Source organism: Scyliorhinus torazame, chromosome 19, assembly GCF_047496885.1.
Source record: "Scyliorhinus torazame isolate Kashiwa2021f chromosome 19, sScyTor2.1, whole genome shotgun sequence".
Lineage (NCBI taxonomy): Eukaryota > Metazoa > Chordata > Chondrichthyes > Carcharhiniformes > Scyliorhinidae > Scyliorhinus > Scyliorhinus torazame.
Genome location: NC_092725.1, coordinates 98,513,914 through 98,534,057, shown reverse-complemented (window position 1 = coordinate 98,534,057; position 20,144 = coordinate 98,513,914). Strand labels below are relative to the sequence as shown.

Here is a 20,144-nt window from a genome sequence, read left to right as displayed (position 1 = left end):
TGGGAGAGGGGGGTGCTGGAAGGGGGGGGCTGGGTGAGGGGGGTTGGGAGAGGGGTGCTGGGAGAGGGCGCTGGGAGAGGTGGGGGTGCTGGGAGAGGGGGGTTGCTGGGAGCAGGGGTGCTGGGAGAGGGGGGTTGCTGGGAGAGTGGGGGTGCTGGGAGAGTGGGGGTGCTGGGTGAGGGGGTTTGGGAGAGGGGTGCTGGGAGAGGGGGGGTGCTGGGAGAGTGGGTTGCTGGGAGAGGGGGGGCTGGGTGAGGGTGGGGCTGGGTGAGGGGGGGCTGGGAGAAGGGTGTGCTGGGTGAGGGGGGCTGGGAGAAGGGGGTGCTGGGTGAGGGGGGGGTTGGGAGAGGGGGGTGCTGGGAGAGGGGGTGCTGGGAGAGGGGGGGGTGCTGGGAGAGGGGGGTGCTGGGAGAGGGGGGTGCTGGGAGAGGGGGGGTGCTGGAAGAGGGGGGCTGGGTGAGGGGGTGGGCTGGGAGAGAGGAAGTACAGCGAAGCAGATTCAAAAGTGACTTTCAAAAGCCTATTTGATAAATTGAATCACGGAATGATACAGAAATGAAGGGGCCCCTTCAGCCCATCATGCCTATCTCAGCCTGATAGCCAATCGGTCCCTCTCCCCTGCTGATCACCACGCCACAGGAACTCGCCAGCAAGAGCGGGCCGGTTAGATTGAAAACCATTCGGCAAGGCGTGGTTCTCGATTTTGGCAACACCGGTGATCTAAGCGGCCCGCTCGTTTTTGCGCCCGCTGCGAGGTCGGTAGATCCTCCCCCAAATTGTTGAGTTTTCTTCCATTACCAAAATCTCTCACTCCTGGTATCATTCAAGTTAATGTTTACTGTGTCCTTCCTCATTGATTCAGCATGGATCAGGGTTTTATCAACCTTCTTCCTACGGTCAGCTTCACTGCCAATATAGAAGATGAAGTGGTGATCTGACCAAGGAGTTTAAAATGATAAAGGGTGCTGGGCAATGGGGGTGGGGTGGAGGTGTGGGCCGGTACAGACTCGATGGGCCGGATAGCCTCCTTCAGCACTGTAAAATCTATCACTGTAAATTCGATGATAAGATAGAGAAAACTATTTCCTCTGGTGTGTGATTAACCTTACAATTAGAGGGGACTTCCGGTTGCGGCTATGCGGAGCTAAGTCGCACATTCGGCGGCTCCCGCAAAAACGGACTTTTGGGCTCTTTTCAGGGCCCCCAACGGAACTTTTTCGCCGTTTCCCGGTGTGGGAAGGAGTCTACAACAGCTCCCCGTCAGTATATGGCTTCAACTAGGAGCGGGGCGACAAAAAAGGTGGTGGTGGACCCGAAGAAGGTGCGAGGGAAGAAGGACAAAATGGCGGCGGGCGGAGACCAGGCAGCGTGGATGCAGTGGGCGGAAGAGCAGCAGGAGGGTATCCAGCGCTGCTTCAGAGAGATTAAAACGGACCTGCTAGAGCCGATGAAGGCTTCTATTGATAAGCTGTTGGAGACACAGACGGCCCAGGGAGTGGCGATCCGCGAGGCTCGACAAAAAATCTCTGACAATGAGGACGAGATCTTAGGCCTGGTGGTAAACGTGGAGGCACACGAGGTGCTCCACAAGAAATGGCAGGAGCGGTTCGAGGAGATGGAGAATCGGTCGAGGCGGAAGAATCTGCGGATTCTGGGCCTCCCGGAGGGGCTGGAGGGGCCGGACGTGGGGGCCTATGTGGTCACCATGTTGAACTCGCTGATGGGAGGGGGGTCCTTCCAGGGGCCCCTGGAGCTGGAAGGGGCCCTTAGAGTGCTGGCGAGGAGGCCCAAGGCTAACGAGCCTCCGCGGGCGATGCTGGTGAGGTTCCATCGGTTCGTCGATCGGGAGTGTGTGCTCAGGTGGGTCAAGAAGGAGAGGAGCAGCAGGTAGCAGAACGCAGAGGTTCGGATATACCAGGACTGGAGTGCGGAGGTGGCGAAGAGGAGGGCCGGGTACAATCGAGCGAAGACGGTGCTGCACAGAAAGGGGCACAGAAGTTTGGCATGTTGCAGCCGGCGCGACTGTGGGTCACCTACAAGGACCGACACCATTATTTTGAGTCTCCAGAGGAGGCGTGGGCCTTTGTTCAGGCCGAGAAGGTGGACACAGATTGTGGGTCGGGATGGGCGATTGGGGACTGCGGTTGATATGCTATGTTTATTTTTGTTTCGAGGGGGGGGCCTTTGTATTGTGCCGGGTTTCTTTTTCTTTGTGTTTTTTCTCTTTTGGGTCGGTGAGGGTGGCTGGGGCGGGTTGGGCACTGTTTTGGTTGGGTTGGTCGGGGGGGGCTCTTGGAAGTGAGATGGGACCCCGCGGGGAGGGGGAGGCCCGAGTCAGGGGTGAGGGGACCGGGCCTGTAAAAGGAGCTGTGTCAGAGGTGGCGGGGCCTGGTAGGTGGAAAGCGCGGGCTTTTTCCCGCGCTGAAGACTGGAGGGGGCGGGGAAGCGAATGTTGTTTCCCGCGCTTAGAACAGAAGGGGGAGGGGGAGAGCCTATGGATGTGGACGGGAGAGGAGGGTGTGCCACACAATGATGGAGTCGAAGGAGAGGCGGGAGTGGCCGGGGTCAGCAGGAGTCAGCTGACTTGCCGACGTGCAATGGGGGGAGTAAATCAGCTAGGATGGGTCCTAGCCGGCGGGGGGTGGGGGGCGATGGGTGGGTGTTGGGTGGAGGGGTATCGAGTTTGTGATGAACGGTTACTGCCTTATCATCATGTAAGGTGATGTCCCCTTTAAGACCAGGCTTGGAACCCTGGGGACTCCGCCTCTGGCTCCGCCCATCTGGGAGCCATACATAAAGGCCTGCCTCATGGTCTGTATAGCAGTCAGCTCTCGTCCAAATCTGTAGCATAGTTATTAGCCTAATAAAGCCTTCTTTACAGTTTAATCTCTAAGCATCATTATTGAGGGTACCTCAATTTATTAGGCTAAACTAGATTCAGGATGGACGCAGGCCTAAAACCAGAGAAGCTCAATCTGGAAGCACGAACGCCGGAGGCAAAGGAAATTTTTAAATACTGGCTGCGGTGCTTCGAGGCCTACCTGGACTCCGCAGAGACTCCCATCCTGGGGCCACGCAAGCTGCGTCTACTCCACGCCCGGGTGAGTCACAGAATCTCCGCCACGCTCGAAAAGGCGACGAGTTATGAGGAAGCGATTGAGTTGCTCCGCAAGCGATTTGTCAAACCCGTCAACGAGGTGCACGCCCGGCATCTGCTCTCTACCTGCCGGCAGCGCTCGGGGGAATCGCTCGACGAGTTTGTTGAGAAACTCACCGCGCTGGCCAGGGACTGTGACCATCAGGATGTGACAGGGGAAGTCCCTATGAACCTGCACATCAGAGATTCTTGTCTGGCATCCGCTCGACCTACATCCGGCAGCGACTGCTCGAAAACGGGGCAAAAGACCTCCAGGAGACGCTAACGCTCGCCTCCTCGCTGGAGGTGGCCCGACTTAACTTGGGTACGTACCCCACGGACTCTGCCAGCCCCCCCCGGACTGCCTCAGACTCGCCCGTATTACAGGCCTGCGCCACGCGGTGACCCGCTCACCATGGGGGCACACCTTGCTACTTCTGCGGGCAGGGCCAGCACCCACGCCCACACTGCCCAGCCCGCTCCGCGATCTGCAGAGACTGCGGGAAGAAAGGGCACTTTGCGAGGGTCTGCCTGGCCAGACCCAGGGGCCAGAAAAACAAAGAACAGCCGGCCCGAAAATCAGGCTCTCAGGCCCGTAGGCCTCGCAATGCTGCTGCGCACCGACCCGACACGTCCTCTTCTGACGCGTCATCAGCCTCGTGCGAATCATGGGAGCGGCCATCTGGTCGGCGGCCATCTTCTCGACCCGACACGTGCGACCAACGGCAGCGGCCATTTTACGACTCCGATTACCCGCGACTGGGTGCGATCACCCTCAATCAAACTCGGCCAAAACACCTGCAGGACTCCATGATGCAGGTCCAGGTCAACGGGCACGCACTGCATGCCTCTTCGACTCCGGGAGCACGGAGAGCTTTATCCACCCTGAAACGGTAAGGCGCTGCTCCCTACGCACCCATCCCACATCCCAAACCATAGCCCTCGCATCTGGGTCCCACTCGGTACAAATCACGGGGTACTGTATTGCGGATCTCTCGATCCAGGGTGCCAAATACACCCGTTTCAAACTTTATATCCTCCCTCACCTCTGTGCCCCCCTGCTGCTCGGACTGGATTTCCAGTGCAGCCACCGAAGCTTGACACTGAAGTTCGGCGGACCCTTGCCCCCCCCTTACGGTGTGCTGCCTTGCGACACTGAAAGTCGCACCCCCCTCGCTATTCGCTAACCTCACTCCTGACTGTAAGCCCGTCGCCACCAGGAGCCGGCGCTACAGTGCCCAAGATATGGCTTTTATCAAGTCAGAGGTCCAGCGTTTACTGGGAGAGGGGGTCATCGAGGCTAGCAACAGCCCTTGGAGAGCGCAAGTGGTGGTAGTCCGGTCCGGGGAGAAGAAACGGATGGTCGTGGATTATAGCCAGACCATAAACCAATTCACGCAGCTTGATGCGTACCCCCTTCCTCGCATCGCGGAAATGGTAAATCGGATCGTCCAATACCGAGTCTTTTCCACGGTCGACCTCAAATCTGCCTACCACCAGCTCCCCATCCGACCAAAAGACCGCCCCTATACTGCCTTCGAAGCAGCCGGCCGGCTCTTCCACTTCCTCAGGGTCCCCTTTGGTGTCACAAATGGGGTCTCCGTCTTTCAAAGGGCGATGGACCAAATGGTGGACCAGTACGGTTTGCGGGCTACATACCCGTACTTGGACAATGTCACCATCTGCGGCCATGATCAGCAGGACCATGACACTAACCTCAAAAAGTTCCTCCAGACCGCCCGAGCCCTTAACCTGACCTATAACGAGGCCAAATGCGTTTTCCACACCACCCGGCTGGCCATCCTCGGCTATGTCGTGGAAGACGGGGTCCTAGGTCCCGACCCCGACCGCATGCGCCCCCTTAAAAACTCCCTCTCCCCCGCAGCCTCAAGGCCCTCAAACGGTGCTTGGGGCTTTTCTCCTATTACGCCCAGTGGGTCCCCAAGTATGCGGACAAAGCCCGCCCACTCCTAAAGCCCACCACTTTTCCCCTCTCGGCTGAGGCCCAATTGGCCTTCAACCGCATCAAGGCCGACATCATCAAGGCCGCCATGCACGCGGTGGACGAAACCATCCCTTTCCAGGTAGAGAGCGATGCATCAGACATCGCCCTGGCTGCTACCCTCAATCAAGGAGGCAGACCAGTAGCGTTCTTCTCCCGAACCCTCACCGCCTCCGAGATTCGACACTCTGCAGTCGAAAAGGAGGCACAAGCCATTGTGGAGGCTGTGCGGCGCTGGAGACACTACCTCGCCGGTAGGAGGTTTACCCTCGTCACCGACCAACGGTCGGTCGCCTATATGTTCGATAACACGCAACGGGGCAAAATAAAAAACGATAAAATTTTGAGGTGGAGGATCGAACTCTCCACCTACTCGTACGATATCAAGTATCGTCCAGGGGAGCTCAACGAGCCCCCAGATGCCCTGTCCCGCGGCACATGCGCCAACGCGCAGGAGGACCGCCTGCAAGCCATCCACAATGACCTCTGCCACCCGGGGGTTACCCGGCTCGTCCATTTCATCAAGTCCCGCAACCTACCTTACTCAACCAAGGAGGTCAAGGCCATGGTCAGGGCCTGCCAGGTCTGTGCGGAGTGCAAACCGCACTTCTATCGGCCAGACAAGGTTCAGCTCGTGAAGGCCTCGGGCCCCTTTGAGCGACTGAGCGTGGACTTCAAGGGGCCCCTCCCGTCCACCAACCGTTATGCCTATTTCCTCACCGTGATCGATGAGTTCTCCTGTTTCCCATTCGCCATTCCCTGCACCGACATGACCTCAGCCACGGTGATTAAGGCACGGCACAGCATCTTCACCCTGTTCGGTTTCCCTGCTTATATCCACAGCGACCGGGGTACATCGTTCATGAGCGATGAACTGCGTCAGTATCTGCTCAGCAAAGGCATCGCCTTGAGCAGAACGACCAGCTATAACCCACGGGGAAACGGGCAGGTGGAGAGGGAGAACGCGACCGTGTGGAAGGCTGTCCTTCTGGCCCTGCGGTCGAGAAATCTCCCAACCACCCGCTGGCAGGAGGTCCTACCCGATGCCCTACACTCCATTAGGTCACTCCTCTGCACGGCCACAAATGAGACCCCGCATGAGCGATTGTTTCTCTTCCCCAGGAAGTCTACCTCCGGGGTCTCGCTTCCACCTTGGCTGACGGCTCCGGGACCTGTTTTTCTCCGGAGGCACGCGAGGAGCCATAAAACGGACCCCCTAGTTGAAAAGGTCCGACTGCTCCACGCCAACCCCAGTTACGCCTACGTGGAGTACTCCGACGGCAGGCAAGATACGGTTTCCCTCCGGGATCTGGCGCCCGCTGGATCCTCCAGCACAGACGCCCCTTCCCGCGCCGCTCCCCTGCAGGACCCGTCGCCCCCTACAACACACCCCCTTCCGGCCCTACCACCCGTTGGTGAGCTCCTACCGTGCGCCCCCCCTTTACACGCCCCGCCGGCGCCGGCTCCGCTACCCCCGGCCCTGCCTAATTCCTCTGCCCCGGCTCCATTACCCCCGGCCCTGCCTAGTTCCTCTGCCCCGACCCGGACCGAAGCTCCGACCGCTGTGCTCCCGGATGTGCCCTCAACCGGGACGTCCGTGCCCGCCGCACCACCGCCCGAACTGAGGAGATCGAGGAGGACGATCCGGCCGCCGAGACGGATGGATCTATGATGGCACTTCACCCCCGCCGGACTCCTTTTTAAACAGGGGGTGAATGTGATGAACGGTTACTGCCTTATCATCATGTAAGGTGAAGTCCCCATTAAGACCAGGCTTGGAACCCTGGGGACTCCGCCTCTGGCTCCGCCCATCTGGGAGCCATACATAAAGGCCTGCCTCATGGTCTGTATAGCAGTCAGCTCTCGTCCAAATCTGTAGCATAGTTATTAGCCTAATAAAGCCTTCTTTACAGTTTAATCTCTAAGCATCATTATTGAGGGTACCTCAGAGTTGCTGCTGCTATGGTCAAGGAGGAGCTGGAGCGAGTGGGGGGGGGTCGAGACGGGGGTATGCCGCTGTGGGGAACGGGCCGGGTGTGGAGTGCGGGCGCGTGGCTGGCCGAGGAAGGGTCATGGCTAGTCGGCGGGGGAGGGGGGCGGGTAGCCCCCTGATCCGGCTGATAACCTGGAATGTAAGGGGACTGAATGGGCTGGTTAAGCGGGCCCGCGTATTTGCGCACCTGAAGGGGCTCAAGGCGGATGTGGTTATGCTTCAGGAGACACGCCTGAAGGTGGCAGACCAGGTAAGACTGAGGAAAGGGTGGGTAGGTCAGGTGTTTCACTCGGGGCTGGATGCCAAAAATCGAGGGGTGGCAATCTTGGTGGGAAAGAAGGTGTCGTTTGAGGCGTCGAGCATTGTGGCAGATAATGGCGGCAGGTACATAATGGTAAGTGGTAAGTTGCAGGGAGAGAGGGTGGTACTGGTCAATGTGTATGCTCCGAACTGGGACGATGCGGGTTTTATGCGGCGTATGTTGGGTTGGATCCCAGACTTGGAAGTGGGGAGCCTGATAATGGGGGGAGACTTTAACACGGTGCTGGATCCGGCACTGGATCGGTCCAGGTCTAGGACGGGTAGGAAGCCGGCGGTGGCTAGAGTGCTGAGGGGGTTTATGGACCAGATGGGAGGGGTGGACCCTTGGAGATTTGCAAGACCGGGGGCTAGGGAATTTTCATTCTTCTCACATGTCCATAAGGCTTATTCCCGAATCGACTTTTTCATCTTGAGTAGGGCGCTGATAGCGAGAGTAGAGGATACTGAGTATTCGGCAATAGCCATTTCGGACCACGACCCGCATTGGGTGGACTTAGAGATGGGGGAGGAGAGGGACCAGCGCCCGCTGTGGCGCTTGGAGGTGGGGCTGTTGGCGGACGAGGAAGTGAGCAAGCGGGTCCGAGGAAGTATAGAGAGGTACCTGGAGACCAACGAGGACGGGGAGGTCCGAGTGCGGATTGTATGGGAGGCACTGAATGCGGTGGTGAGGGGAGAGCTGATCTCCATTAGGGCCCACAAGGAGTGGGGGGAGAGGGAGAGGCTGGTGGGGGAGATGGTGAGGGTAGACAGGAGGTATGCGGAGGAGCCCGAGGAAGGATTGTTGAGGAAGAGGCGTAGCCTCCAGGACAAATTCAAGTGCAGAGGAGGAAGGCCCAGGGGCGATTTACGAGTATGGGGAAAAGGCATTGTTGGGCCCGTTGCTGGTTAGGACCTTCAATGAGGCAAGGGAGTGGGGGGCCTTGCCCCCGACGATGTCCCGGGCACTGATCTTGATCCTGAAGCGGGACAAGGATCCCCTGCAATGTGGGTCTTACAGACCGATTTCCTTGCTAAATGTAGATGCCAAGGTGCTGGTGAAGGTCTTAGCCACGAGGATTGAGGATTGTGTGCCGCAGATCATCCATGAAGACCAGACGGGGTTTGTGAAGGGGAGACAGTTGAACGCGAATGTGCGGAGGCTTTTGAACGTTATCATGATGCCGGCGAGGGAGGGGGAGGCGGAGATAGTGGTGGCGATGGACGCTGAGAAAGCCTTCGAAACGGTAGAGTGGGGGTACCTGTGGGAGGTGCTGAAGAGGTTCGGGTTTGGGGAGGGGTTTGTCAGGTGGGTTAGGCTGTTGTATGAGGTCCCGATGGAGAGTGTGGCCACAAATAGGAGGAGGTCCGAGTACTTTCGGTTGCACCGAGGGACGAGACAGGGGTGTCCCCTGTCCCCCCTGCTCTTCGCACTGGCGATTGAACCCCTGGCTATGGCACTGAGAGAGTCAAGGAACTGGAGGGGGTTGGTGCGGGGTGGGGAGGAGCATAGGGTGTTGCTTTATGCGGACGACCTGCTGCTGTATGTGACGGACCCGGTGGGAGGAATGCCGGAGGTAATGAGGATTCTTAGGGAATTCGGGGACTTTTCGGGGTACAAGCTCAATATGGGGAAGAGCGAGCTGTTCGTAGTTCAGCTCGGGGACCAGGAGAGGGGGATTGGCGAGCTCCCACTAAAAAAGGCGGAGAGGAGCTTCAGGTATCTGGGAGTCCAGGTGGCCGGGAGCTGGGGGGCCCTGCATAGGCTTAATTTTACAAGGCTGGTGGAGCAAATGGAGGAGGAGTTCAAGAGGTGGGACGCGTTGCCGCTGTCCTTGGCGGGTAGGGCGCAGTCAATCAAAATGACGGTGCTCCCAAGGTTTTTGTTCCTGTTCCAGTGCCTCCCCGTGTTTATCCCGAAGGCTTTTTTCAGGCGGGTTAACAGGAATATAATGGGGTTTGTGTGGGTGCGAGGGACTCCGAGGGTGAGAAGGGTGTTCCTGGAGCGGAGTAGAGATAGGGGGGGACTGGCGCTGCCCAACCTCTGTGGATACGACTGTGCCGCCAATGCGACGATGGTGCCCAAGTGGGTGATGGAGGGGGAGGGGGCTGCATGGAAGAGGCTGGAGACGGCGTCTTGTGTGGGTACGAGTCTGGGGGCGCTGGCAACGGCGCTGCTGCCGCTCCCTCCAAGGAGGTATACCACGAGCCCGGTGGTGGTGGCTGCCCTCAAAGTTTGGGGGCAGTGGAGGCGGCACAGGGGGGAAGTGGAGGCCTCGGCTGGGACCCCATTACAGGGGAACCACCGATTCGCCCTAGGAAGAACAGGTGGACGGTTTGCGGGGTGGCACAGGGCAGGGATACGAAAACCGGGGGACCTGTTTGTGGACGGGAAGTTCACGAGCTTGGGTGAGCTGGAGGAGAAGTACGGGCTCCCCCCGGGGAACACCTTCAGGTACTTACAGGTAAGGGCGTTCGCCAGACGACAGGTGGTGGAATTCCCGCGGCTACTGCCACACACAGTACAGGACAGGGTGCTCTCGGGGTGGGTGGGAGTGGGAAAGATCTCGGAAACTTACCAGGTGATGCAGGAGGAGGAGGAGGCCTCGGTGGTGGAGGTAAAAGGTAAGTGGGAGGAGGAGTTGGGAGAGGAAATTGAGGAAGGGACGTGGGCAGATGCCCTAGGGAGGGTGAACTCTTCCTCATCGTGCGCGAGGCTCAGCCTCATACAATTTAAGGTGCTGCACAAGGCACACATGACCGGGACAAGGATGAGCCAGTTCTTTGGGGGTGAGGACAGGTGTGTTAGGTGCTCAGGGAGCCCAGCAAATCACACCCATATATTCTGGGCATGCCCAGCGCTGGAGGAATTTTGGAAGGGCGTAGTGAGGACGGTGTCGAGGGTGGTAGGATCCAGGGTCAAACCGGGCTGGGGGCTCGCGATATTTGGGGTGGCAGAGGAGCCGGGAGTGCAGGAGGCGAAAGAGGCCGGAATTCTGGCCTTTGCTTCCCTGGTAGCCCGGCGAAGGATCCTTCTTCAGTGGAAGGATGCGAGGCCCCCAAGCGTGGAATCCTGGATCAGCGATATGGCGGGATATATTAAATTGGAGAGGGTGAAATTCGCCTTGAGAGGGTCGGTACAAGGGTTCTTTAGGCGGTGGCAACAGTTCTTAGACTTCCTGGCAGAGCGGTAGACATTGGTCAATGGCAGCAGCAACCCGGGGGGGGGGGGGTCACTTTATATTTTTTTGTTTTTGTTACACTGGAGGGTCTGAGGGGGTGTATATACTTGTTGTATTAAGTCGGGGTGTTAATGTTAATTTATTATTTATGTACAGGGGGGAGGGGGGTATGGAGGGTTGTTTTTCTGGACTGTGTTTTGTACTTAACCCTGTTGGATTTCTTTTTCATTTTGTTATTGATATTTTATGAAAACCTTTAATAAAAATTATTTTTTAAAAACCTACAATTAGAGCTAGTCTGTTCAGGGGTGAAATCAGGAAGCCTTTTTTTCACACAAAAGGTTGGGGGAATTGTGAAGACTTTGGATAGAAACACTTTTATATTTAGCCAGGGACAATTAGAATTTGTACCGCATGAGCTGTTAAATATGGATCCTCTATTTGCTCTTCCCAGCAGCCTCCCTCTGCTGGTACATGTGCATATTGTAGCTGCAAGTGCACACAATGTACAATGCAATTTTCACTACACTAAAGAAAACTGGAATGCTGCCCACCCCCCACAACCCCCTCCCACACAAAAAGAATATTGGGGCAGGTATGAAAGTTTCATATTAAGATTGATAGTGGGGCTGTTTAGCACAGGGCTAAATTGCTGGCTTTGAAACCAAGGCAGGCCAGCAGCATGGTTCAATTCCCGTAACAGCCTCCCCGAACAGGCGCCGGAATGTGGTGACTAGGGGCTTTTCACAGTAACTTCATTGAAGCCTATTTGTGACAATAAGCAAATTTCATTTTCATAAATTTCTGCATCAATGATTAGGAAACCCAGGTGATTAGATGATGCTGGGATACAGACCAGCCATAATCCGGTTGAATGGTGGAACATGCTGAAGGATTTGAATGACCTCATGTTTCTCCTCCTGGTGGTGTAGGTGCTCTGTGCAAATGGAATCAAGCTGAGGATGAAGGTGTCGAAATATTTCTTGGACTGGAGAGAAGATTCCTCTTTTGTACCTCGTATTGTTGTTTTTTCCAGTAGTTTTCCCTCTCACTACGATCAATTAGAGACTTTGTTCCAGGATTAGCGCCACTGGAACAGCTGCATGTGGGACATTAATGATTTGTTTATGCCAACATAGTGCAGCTGTAACGCTAGTGTGCGTCAATCCGCTGGCTGAAGATTGGAACTATATGCACCAAAATTGGCACAATGAGACTAGCCTAATATGGTGGTGGGGGTGAGTTACACTTCACTCAGGGAATTTGGGTTGCTGTGGCAACATGCACTTTTACATGTTGCAATCTGGAGCCATGGATCAAATGCTCCTTCCAATAAATGGTTTACCATGAATCTCTCCCGATCTTACTGCCTGCCATTGGTGGGTGTTGGAAAGATTTACAACAGTTGATACTCAACCTGTCTGGCCATGTTAGGAACAAACCCTCTTTGGTCATCCTTGCTGCGGCTTTAACCTGAAGCTTCTAGCTAAGAGGGAGGGCTAACTACACTGCAAGACCACTAAAATAATATATATGTGACTGTAATGTGTGTGTGTCTGCGTGAATATGTCTGGGTGTGTGTATGTGGTGTCTGTGTGACTCTCTGTGTGTATATGTGTGTCTGTGCCAATGTGTATCCGTGTGTGTGCATATCAGTCTTTATGTGTGTCTGCATGTGTGTATGTACTTTTGAATGTGTGTCTGTGTATATGTGTGTGCACATGCGTCTGTGTGCAAGTTGTGATGAATGTAGGAAATTGTTATATATTTTATATTTTGTTGCAGTAATGTTATTAACAACCCTGGGTTAAAATTCATACAGGCAGTGTGTCTCCTAAAGCTGTAATTAAGGTGTCATAAAGTGAGGTAAATATTGACCCTACCGATTTATTTGTTCACCTATAGATGGACAATGGAATATTGTTTATATTTGAACAGTTCCTTGGGCTGTAGATAATTTGAAGGATGATCTTTAGTCCTAGCTAAGCAGGTCATGGGACATCTCAGTGGGATACAGGTGGTGTAATTAATGGGAGGAGCCAGGTCTGTCTGTAGTTTTGGCAGTTTTGCCATAGGATTTGAGCCTGACAAGCCAGAAGGATTTTCAGGTTGTTTCTGAAAGGGTCTCTCTGTAGACTCTCTACACAGAGGAGAACAAATAAACCTGCCTAACTTTATTTATAAGCGGCATTTGAGCTATATTGGGTTGCTTGGTTAGGATATAGCAAAAGTTAATGTTTTTCATTTTCCTTAATTATTTAACTATTTAACTGTAAAAGCTGTTCCTTTGATGTTAATGTGTTGAAATTAAAAGTTTGTTTTAACATAAAATATACCAATTGGTCAGTGTAATCACTCCTGGGGTGAAGTACCCTTTCCTCACAGTTTTACAAGTTGCAGATTATTTGGGATTTCTCGTCCGATATCCTAACAAAAATTGGGGCTTGGTCCGGTATCCTAACAATGTCAATGTTTGCGCGTATGTGCCTGTGCTTGTGCATCTGTCCATACTGGTGTGCATATCTGTGTGTGCCTGTGTCTGTCTCTGTATTCGTGTCTGTGTTTATGCATCTGTGTGTGTTGGTGTGTGCATGTCTGTGTATGTGTCTGTCTGTATAAATTTGTATATGCGTCTGTGTAGGTCTGCAATTGTTTGTACGCATGTCTATGTGTGTGTATGTCTGCGTATGTGTCTGTATGCATGTAAATGGGTGCCTGTGTGCGTTGACGTGTGTGCGTCTGCATTTGCGTGCATTGGCTTGTGCATGGGGTGTGTGCGAGGGTGTACGTTGGGGGGTATGTTTGCATGTGAGTGTGTGTCTGAGAGAGATCTGTTTGTTTGTGAGAGTTTGTATGTGTGTGCGAGAGAGAGGGGGCGATTCTCCGATATGGAGGCCAAGTGTTCGCGCCGTCGCTCCCGCCTCGCCGTGCCAACCCATACATGCGCAATTGGGCCATGCCATCCTGCGCATGCGCGGGGAACTTCTTACGTGCGCCGGCCCCGACCCAACATGGGGTCGCTGTTCAGGGACCGGCCGCGCTGGAAAGTAGGCCCGGGGTGGGGGAGAGGCCGGCTCGCCGATTGGTGGGCCCCGATCGCAGGCCAGACCCCATCGGAGGCCCCCCCCGGTGAAGGAGCCCCCTCTCCCCCACCCACAGGCCGCCCCCCCCCGAGCGTTCCCGCAGAGTTCACGCCGGCAACGACCAGGGGTGAATGGCGCCGGCGGAACTCTGTCATATCGGGGCGGCTGCTCGGCATCCGGGCCGGAGAATCGGCGGCCCCGCCGATTCCAGCGGCCCACGGCGCTGCGCCAAACACGCCGGCGCAAATGGCGCCGATTCTCCGCACCTCGGAGAATCGCGCGCCGGCATCAGGGCGTTGTGGCGCGGTTGCGGTGATTCTCCGGCCCAGCGTGGGGCTCGGAGAATCGCCCCCAGAGTGCATTGTGTGTGTAGTTGAGTCTTTTTGTGGATGAGTCGGTGTTATGGTCTGTGTCTGTGGTTGCCTGTGTTTATCTGTTTGTGTCTGACTGTGTTGATGTATCCCACTGTGTGTATGTGTGTTTGTGTTTCTGTCTGTGTGTGTACATCAATTCATCCATGTGTATGGTCTGTGTCTGTGTGTCTGTGTGTCTGGTTGCGCGAGAGTCTGTTTTGGTATGTGCCTGCACGTATCTCAGTGTGTGCGTGTGTGTCTATTATGGGCCAGGGTTTAGAGAACACCAAAGTATATCATGGAGTTCACCTGACCCACAACTTTGAATAGATTTTGGTTATGGGGAGCACACGGCCCACTTTCCAGGTGTGATGCAACAGAGAACTAAAAGCAGAGAATTTTAAACAAAAACAATGTTTCTTCTATGAATCCAGTTAACATTTTATAAACACACAGTAAACAGTTTATCAACTACCAATCCTGATAACCTCCCAAAAGATACAGTACTCTATACATAACCCTTAATACGATTTCTAACAACATCCATAAGTTAAACCCTTTTTAAACAAAGACCATAGTTTAAATTCTCTACAGAAACAGGTATTGGAAATCCTCAAGTGATCTGGAGACATTCTTTATCATGCAGAGAGATCAAACATACACCTGCTTGGTTTGGATGCAGCTCTCCAACTGAAAGCAAAACTAAACTCAGAGTCAAAAACAGCTTTCAGCTCAAAACAATAGTAAAAGCATAGCAAAGCCCAGCTCCACCCACACAATGACATCACTGCAGCCATTTGATGAAACACACTTTTCTTAAAGGGACTCTCACATGACATGTCTCAGTGTATGTGTGTGTGTGTCTATGTATGTTAGTGTGTGTCTTTCGGTGTATGATTGTGGGTGTGTCTCTGTGAGGATGCTTGTGCAGTGTCTGTGTGCATGAGTGTCTGCATGACTGTGTGTGTCTGTGTGTGTCTGTGTTTTCATGCCTGTGTCATTATCTGTGGGTGTGTGTGGCGGGGTATGTTTGTGGGTGTGGGTGTGTGTGAGGAGGTGTGCGGGTGTGTGTATGAGTGTGTGAGTATGTGTGTGTGAGCATATGAGTGGGTGTGTGAGTGTGAGGGTGTGTGTTTGTCTTTGTGGGTTTCAGTGTCGGTGTGTGTGGGATGTATGTGTGTGCGGTTGTGGGCATACACAGGTGAAGATGGTTGTGGGCATTTGGGTGTGTGAGCGTGAGTTTGTTAGCCTGTGTGTGTGTGTGTGGGGATGTGTGTGTGGATGTAGGTATCCGTAGCTTAGTATGTGTGTGCTTATGTCTGTGGGTATCTGTGGGGTGGGTGTGGTTTGTGGGAGTGTGTTTTTGTGGCTGTGCCTTTGTGGGTGCGTGTGAGGTATATGGTATATGGGTGTGTGTGAGGGTGTATGTGTGGGGGAATATTTAGATGTGGGAGTGTGTGCCTGTGTGGGTATTGGTGTGTGTGTGTGAGAGAGAGCGCGGTGTTTATGTGCGCGTGGTGTGTTTGTGTCTGTGTGGGCATGGATGTCTGTGTTTGAGTGGGGGTGTGGGGAGTGTTGTGGGGGTGTATCTGTGTGTGGGTGGGTGTGGAGGAGTGTTTTGTGGGTGTGTCTGTGTGTGTGAGTCTGTGTGTGGGGGGTGGGGAGTGTTGTGGGTGTCAATGTGTGTGTATCTGTGGGTGTGTGTGTGTGGGGGGGGAGTGCTGTGTGTGTGTGTCTGTGTGTGTGTATCTGTGGGTGGGTTTGTGTGGGGGTGGGGAATGTTGTGTGGGTTGTCTGTGTGTAGGGGGGAGTATTGTGTGGGTGTGTCTGTGTGTGGGGGTGGGGAGTTTTGTGTTGGTGTGTCTGTGTGTGTATCTGCGGGTGGGTGGGGAGTGTTGTGTGGGTGTGCGTGTGTGTGTGTCTGCGGGTGTGTGGGGGTGGGGAGTGTTGTGTGGGTGTGCGTGTGTGTGTATCTGTGGGTGGGGGTGGAGGGTGTTCTGTGGGTATATCTGTGTGTGTGTGTATCTCTGTGTGGGTGTGTGTGGGGGGTTGGGGAGTGTTGTGTGGGTGTGTCTGTGTGTATCAGTGTGTGGGTGGGGAGTGCTGTGTGTGTGTGTATCTGTGTGGGTGTGTGTGGGGGTGGGGAGTGTTGTGTGGGTGTTGTTGGGGGGTGGGGAGTGTTGTGTCTGTGTATCTGTGTGTGTGTGGGGGGGATGGGGAGTGTTGTGTGTGTGTATCTGTGTGTGGGGGGGGGAGTGTTGTGTGGGTGTTGTTGGGGGGTGGGGATTGTTGTGTGTGTGTATCTGTGTGTGTGTGTGGGGGGGTGGGAGTGTTTGTGTATGTGTGGGGGTTGGGGAGTGTTGTGTGTGTGTGGGGGGGTGGGGAGTGTTGGTGGGTGCGGGGGGAGTGTTTTGTGTGTGGGTGTGTGTGGGGAGTGTTGTGTGTGTGTATCTGTGTGTGTGTCTGGGGGGTGGGGGGTGTTGTGTGTGTGTATCTGTGTGTGTGTGGGGGGGAATGTTGTGTGTGTGCATCTGTGTGTGTGTGGGGGGGAGTGTTTTGTGTGTGGGTGTGTGTGGGGAGTGTTGTGTGGGTGTATCTGTGTGTGTGTGGGGGGGGTGGGAGTTGTGTGTGGGGGGGTGGGAGTGTTGTGTGTGGGGGTGTGGGGAGTGTTGTGTGGGTGTGTGTGGGGGGTGGGGAGTGTTGTGTGTGGGGGTGTGGGGTGTGTTGTGCGGTTGTGTGTGGGGGGTGGGGAGTGTTGTGTGTGGGGGTGTGGGGAGTGTTGTGTGGGTGTATCTGTGTGTGTGTGGGGGGGGTGGGAGTTGAGTGTGGGGGGTGGGAGTGTTGTGTGTGGGGGTGTGGGGAGTGTTGTGTGGGTGTGTGTGGGGGTGGGGAGTGTTGTGTGTGGGGGTGTGGGGAGTGTTGTGTGGGTGTGTGTGGGGGTGGGGAGTGTTGTGTGTGGGGTGTGTTGTGCGGTTGTGTGTGGGGGGTGGGGAGTGTTGTGTGTGGGGGTGTGGGGAGTGTTGTGCGGTTGTGTGTGGGGGGTGGGGAGTGTTGTGTGTGGGGGTGTGGGGAGTGTTGTGTGGGTGTTTGTTTGTGGGTGACTGTAGTCAGAATGCTTCTTCTGAGATTTAAGAGATAACTTGTGCAACCCCCAAAGCTGTGACAATGCGGATGCGCTTTGCCAGGTTTCTTGTTACAAAGTTGTAAATAAATAAAATTCCTAGCAAACTGGAGTTTATGTTAATGATTTTGTCATCAAAAGCTAAAATCATACCTGTAGAAGTGGATAGTTGGATCATCATCTCTCTCTGTTTAGCAGTGTGGGATATACAAGATTAGTCACTGGTACAGGTGAGAGGAATTCTCTGTAACAATCATTGGGCCAAACTATTGCCTAATTGCCCCTTGAATTGATTCACCACCCTCCAGATCAGAGGAGACCTGGGGCGGGATTCTCCGACACCACGCCGGGTCGGAGAATCACCGGGGGCTGGCGTGAATCCCGCCCCCGCCGTGTCCCGAAGTCTCACCCACCAGAGATTCGGCGGGGGCGGGAATCGCGCCGCGCCGGTCGGCGGGCCCACCCCGCCCATTCTCCGGCCCGAGATGGGCCGAAGTCCCACTGTTGGCATGCCAGTCCTGCCGGCGTGGATTAAACCACCTCTCTTACCGGCGGGACAGAGGCGGCGCGGGCGGGCTCCGGGGTCCTGGGGGGGCGCAGGGCGATCTGGCCCCGGGGGGTGCCCCCACGGTGGCCTGGCCCGCGATCGGGGCCCACCGATCCGCGGGCGGGCCTGTGCCGTGGGGGCACTCTTTTTCTTCCGCCTTCGCCATGGTCTTCACTGTGGCAGAGGCGGAAGAGACCCCCTCCCCTGCGCATGAGCGGGGATGACATCAGCAGCCGCTGACGCTCCCGCGCATGCGTCGCCCGGCGAAGTCCTTTCGGCGCCGGCTGGCTTGGCGCCAAAGGCCTTTCCCGCCAGCCGGCGGAGCCAAACCACTCCGGCGCGGGCCTCGCCCCTCAAAGTGAGGGCTTGGCCCCTAAAGGTGCGGAGACGGCCCAACGCCGGAGTGGTTCCCGCCACTCCATTACGCCGGAACCCCCTGCTCCGCCAGGTAGGGGCGAATCCCGCCCCCTAGATCAGTGTGCAAATCCATGGGGTTAACCTCGTGTAATGTTTTATTTGACTTTAAATTTAGTGCCTTGCTCCTGGGATGGCAACATTTAATTAAAACTGAACTTAAATTTGATGGTAGCATTCTTGTAATTATGTTTATTATTCAAGGTTTTAATTAAATTTTTTATTACTGTTACGTACCAGAGAATAAATCCCTGAGAATCTAAAGAAGAATCTAGTGTTAAATCCAGGACTTTGAGAGGACGCGGGTGTGAGACACATAGCTGAGGGGTTCAGGGACAGAGAGCAGTAAGGGCAGGGACAGATTACATTGTGGCAGGAAATGTTCCTGAGCACTCAGCTCCGGGGTGGACAGGTTGTTCAATGAGGAGAAGGATAGACTGAAACAGTGAAAGAAACAGGGCGAAAGAGAGAGAATGGGATTAGATCAGGGCTGATCCAGGGTTGAGGGGAGATGGTGGGCAGTGGGACTAGTTTGGGGTTCGTCTCGGAAGGAGCCAGGGCATGAAATATGGTCTGAAAAATCACCCTCTGTGTTGTAAATCGGTGTGGTTTTAACCTCATGTAATATCTTGTTTTACTTTAGATTTAGTGCCATTGCCTTGCGCCTAGGACAGCGACATTTAATTAAAACTGAACTTAAATTTGATGTAACACTCATATTTATTAGTATGGTTTAAAATTATTATTGTTATGTATCAGAAAATACATCCCGGCTGATGGAACATCATGTAGCGTATGATCTGTAGTGACGTCAGCAGAGTGTTTGTGTGGGTTTCATTTTCCATCTTAGACTGTATGAGCAACTGCCCCTGAGTAGCTGATCATCCAACTCAATAGCCTAATCCCACTTTCCACCCATATCCTTTAATCCCCTTCGCCCTCAGTGCTTTATGTAACTGCTTCTTGAAAAAATGCAATGTTTTGGCCTCAACTACTTCCTGTGGTAATGATTTCCACAGGCCGACCACTCTCTGGTGAAGAAATTTCTCCTCCTCTCTGTCCTAAATAGTCTACCCATTGCATCCTCAGATTGTGAATCCTGGGGCGAAATTCTCCGGTATCGGCGTGATCGGTGAATTCAGCAGCCAACGGGGTCAGAATTCACGACCCCCCCCCCCCCGATGATTCTCCGACCCGGCCGGGGGTCGGAGAATCCCACCCCAAGGGTGAAATTCTACGGTATCGGCGCGATGTCTGCCGACTGGCGCCCAGAATGGCGCAAATCAGTCGGGCATCGCGCCACCCCAAAGGAGCGTAATGCTCCGCATTTTGGGGGGGCCGAGCCCCAACCTTAAGGGGCTAGGCCCGCGCCGGACGAATTTCTGCCCCACCAGCTGGCGGAAAAGGCCTTTGGTGCCCCGCCAGCTGGCGCGGAAATGACATCTCCGGGCAGCACATGCGCGGGAGCGTTAGCGGCCGCTGACGGCATTCCCGCGCATGCGCAGTGGAGGGAGTCTCTTCCGCCTCCGCCATGGTGGAGACTGTGGCGAAGGCGGAAGGGAAAGAGTGCTCCCACGGCACAGGCCCGCCCGCGGATCGGTGGGCCCCGATCGCGGGCCAGGCCACCGTGGAGGCACCCCCCGGAGCCCGCCCGCGCCGCCTTGTCCCGCCGGTAAGGTAGGTGGTTTAATCTACGCTGGCGGGACAGGCATTTTAGCAGCGGGACATCGGCCCACGCGGGCCAGAGAATCAGGGGGGTGGGGGGGGGGCGGCCAACCGGCGCGGCGCTATTCCCGCCCCCGCCGAATATCCGGTGCCGGAGAATTCGGCAACCGGCGGGGGCGGGATTCACGCCAGCCCCCGGCGATTCTCTGACCCGGCGGGGGGTCGGAGAATCTCGCCCCTGTTTCTGGACACACCCACCATTGAGAACATCTGTCCTGCATTTCTACCCTGTCTAGTCCTGTTAGAATATTATAGGTTTCTATGAGATCCCCCTCATTCTTCTGAACTCCA

The 20,144-nt window shown here is 55.1% G+C and overlaps 1 protein-coding gene across 2 annotated transcripts in view; it reads left to right on the top strand.

Annotated features, from left to right (window-relative positions):
* LOC140396347 (carbohydrate sulfotransferase 1) overlaps positions 1 to 20,144 on the top strand; it is a 48,743-nt gene that overhangs the window by 13,135 nt on the left and 15,464 nt on the right. Inside the window, exon 2 of one of the 2 annotated variants that reach the window (XM_072484890.1) lies at positions 2,377 to 2,395. The exons of the other annotated variant lie outside the window; for it this stretch is intronic. Within the exon in view, the coding sequence (XP_072340991.1) occupies positions 2,377 to 2,395 (19 nt within the window). The remainder of the gene's footprint in view (positions 1 to 2,376; positions 2,396 to 20,144) is intronic. 2 annotated transcript variants of the gene reach the window in all.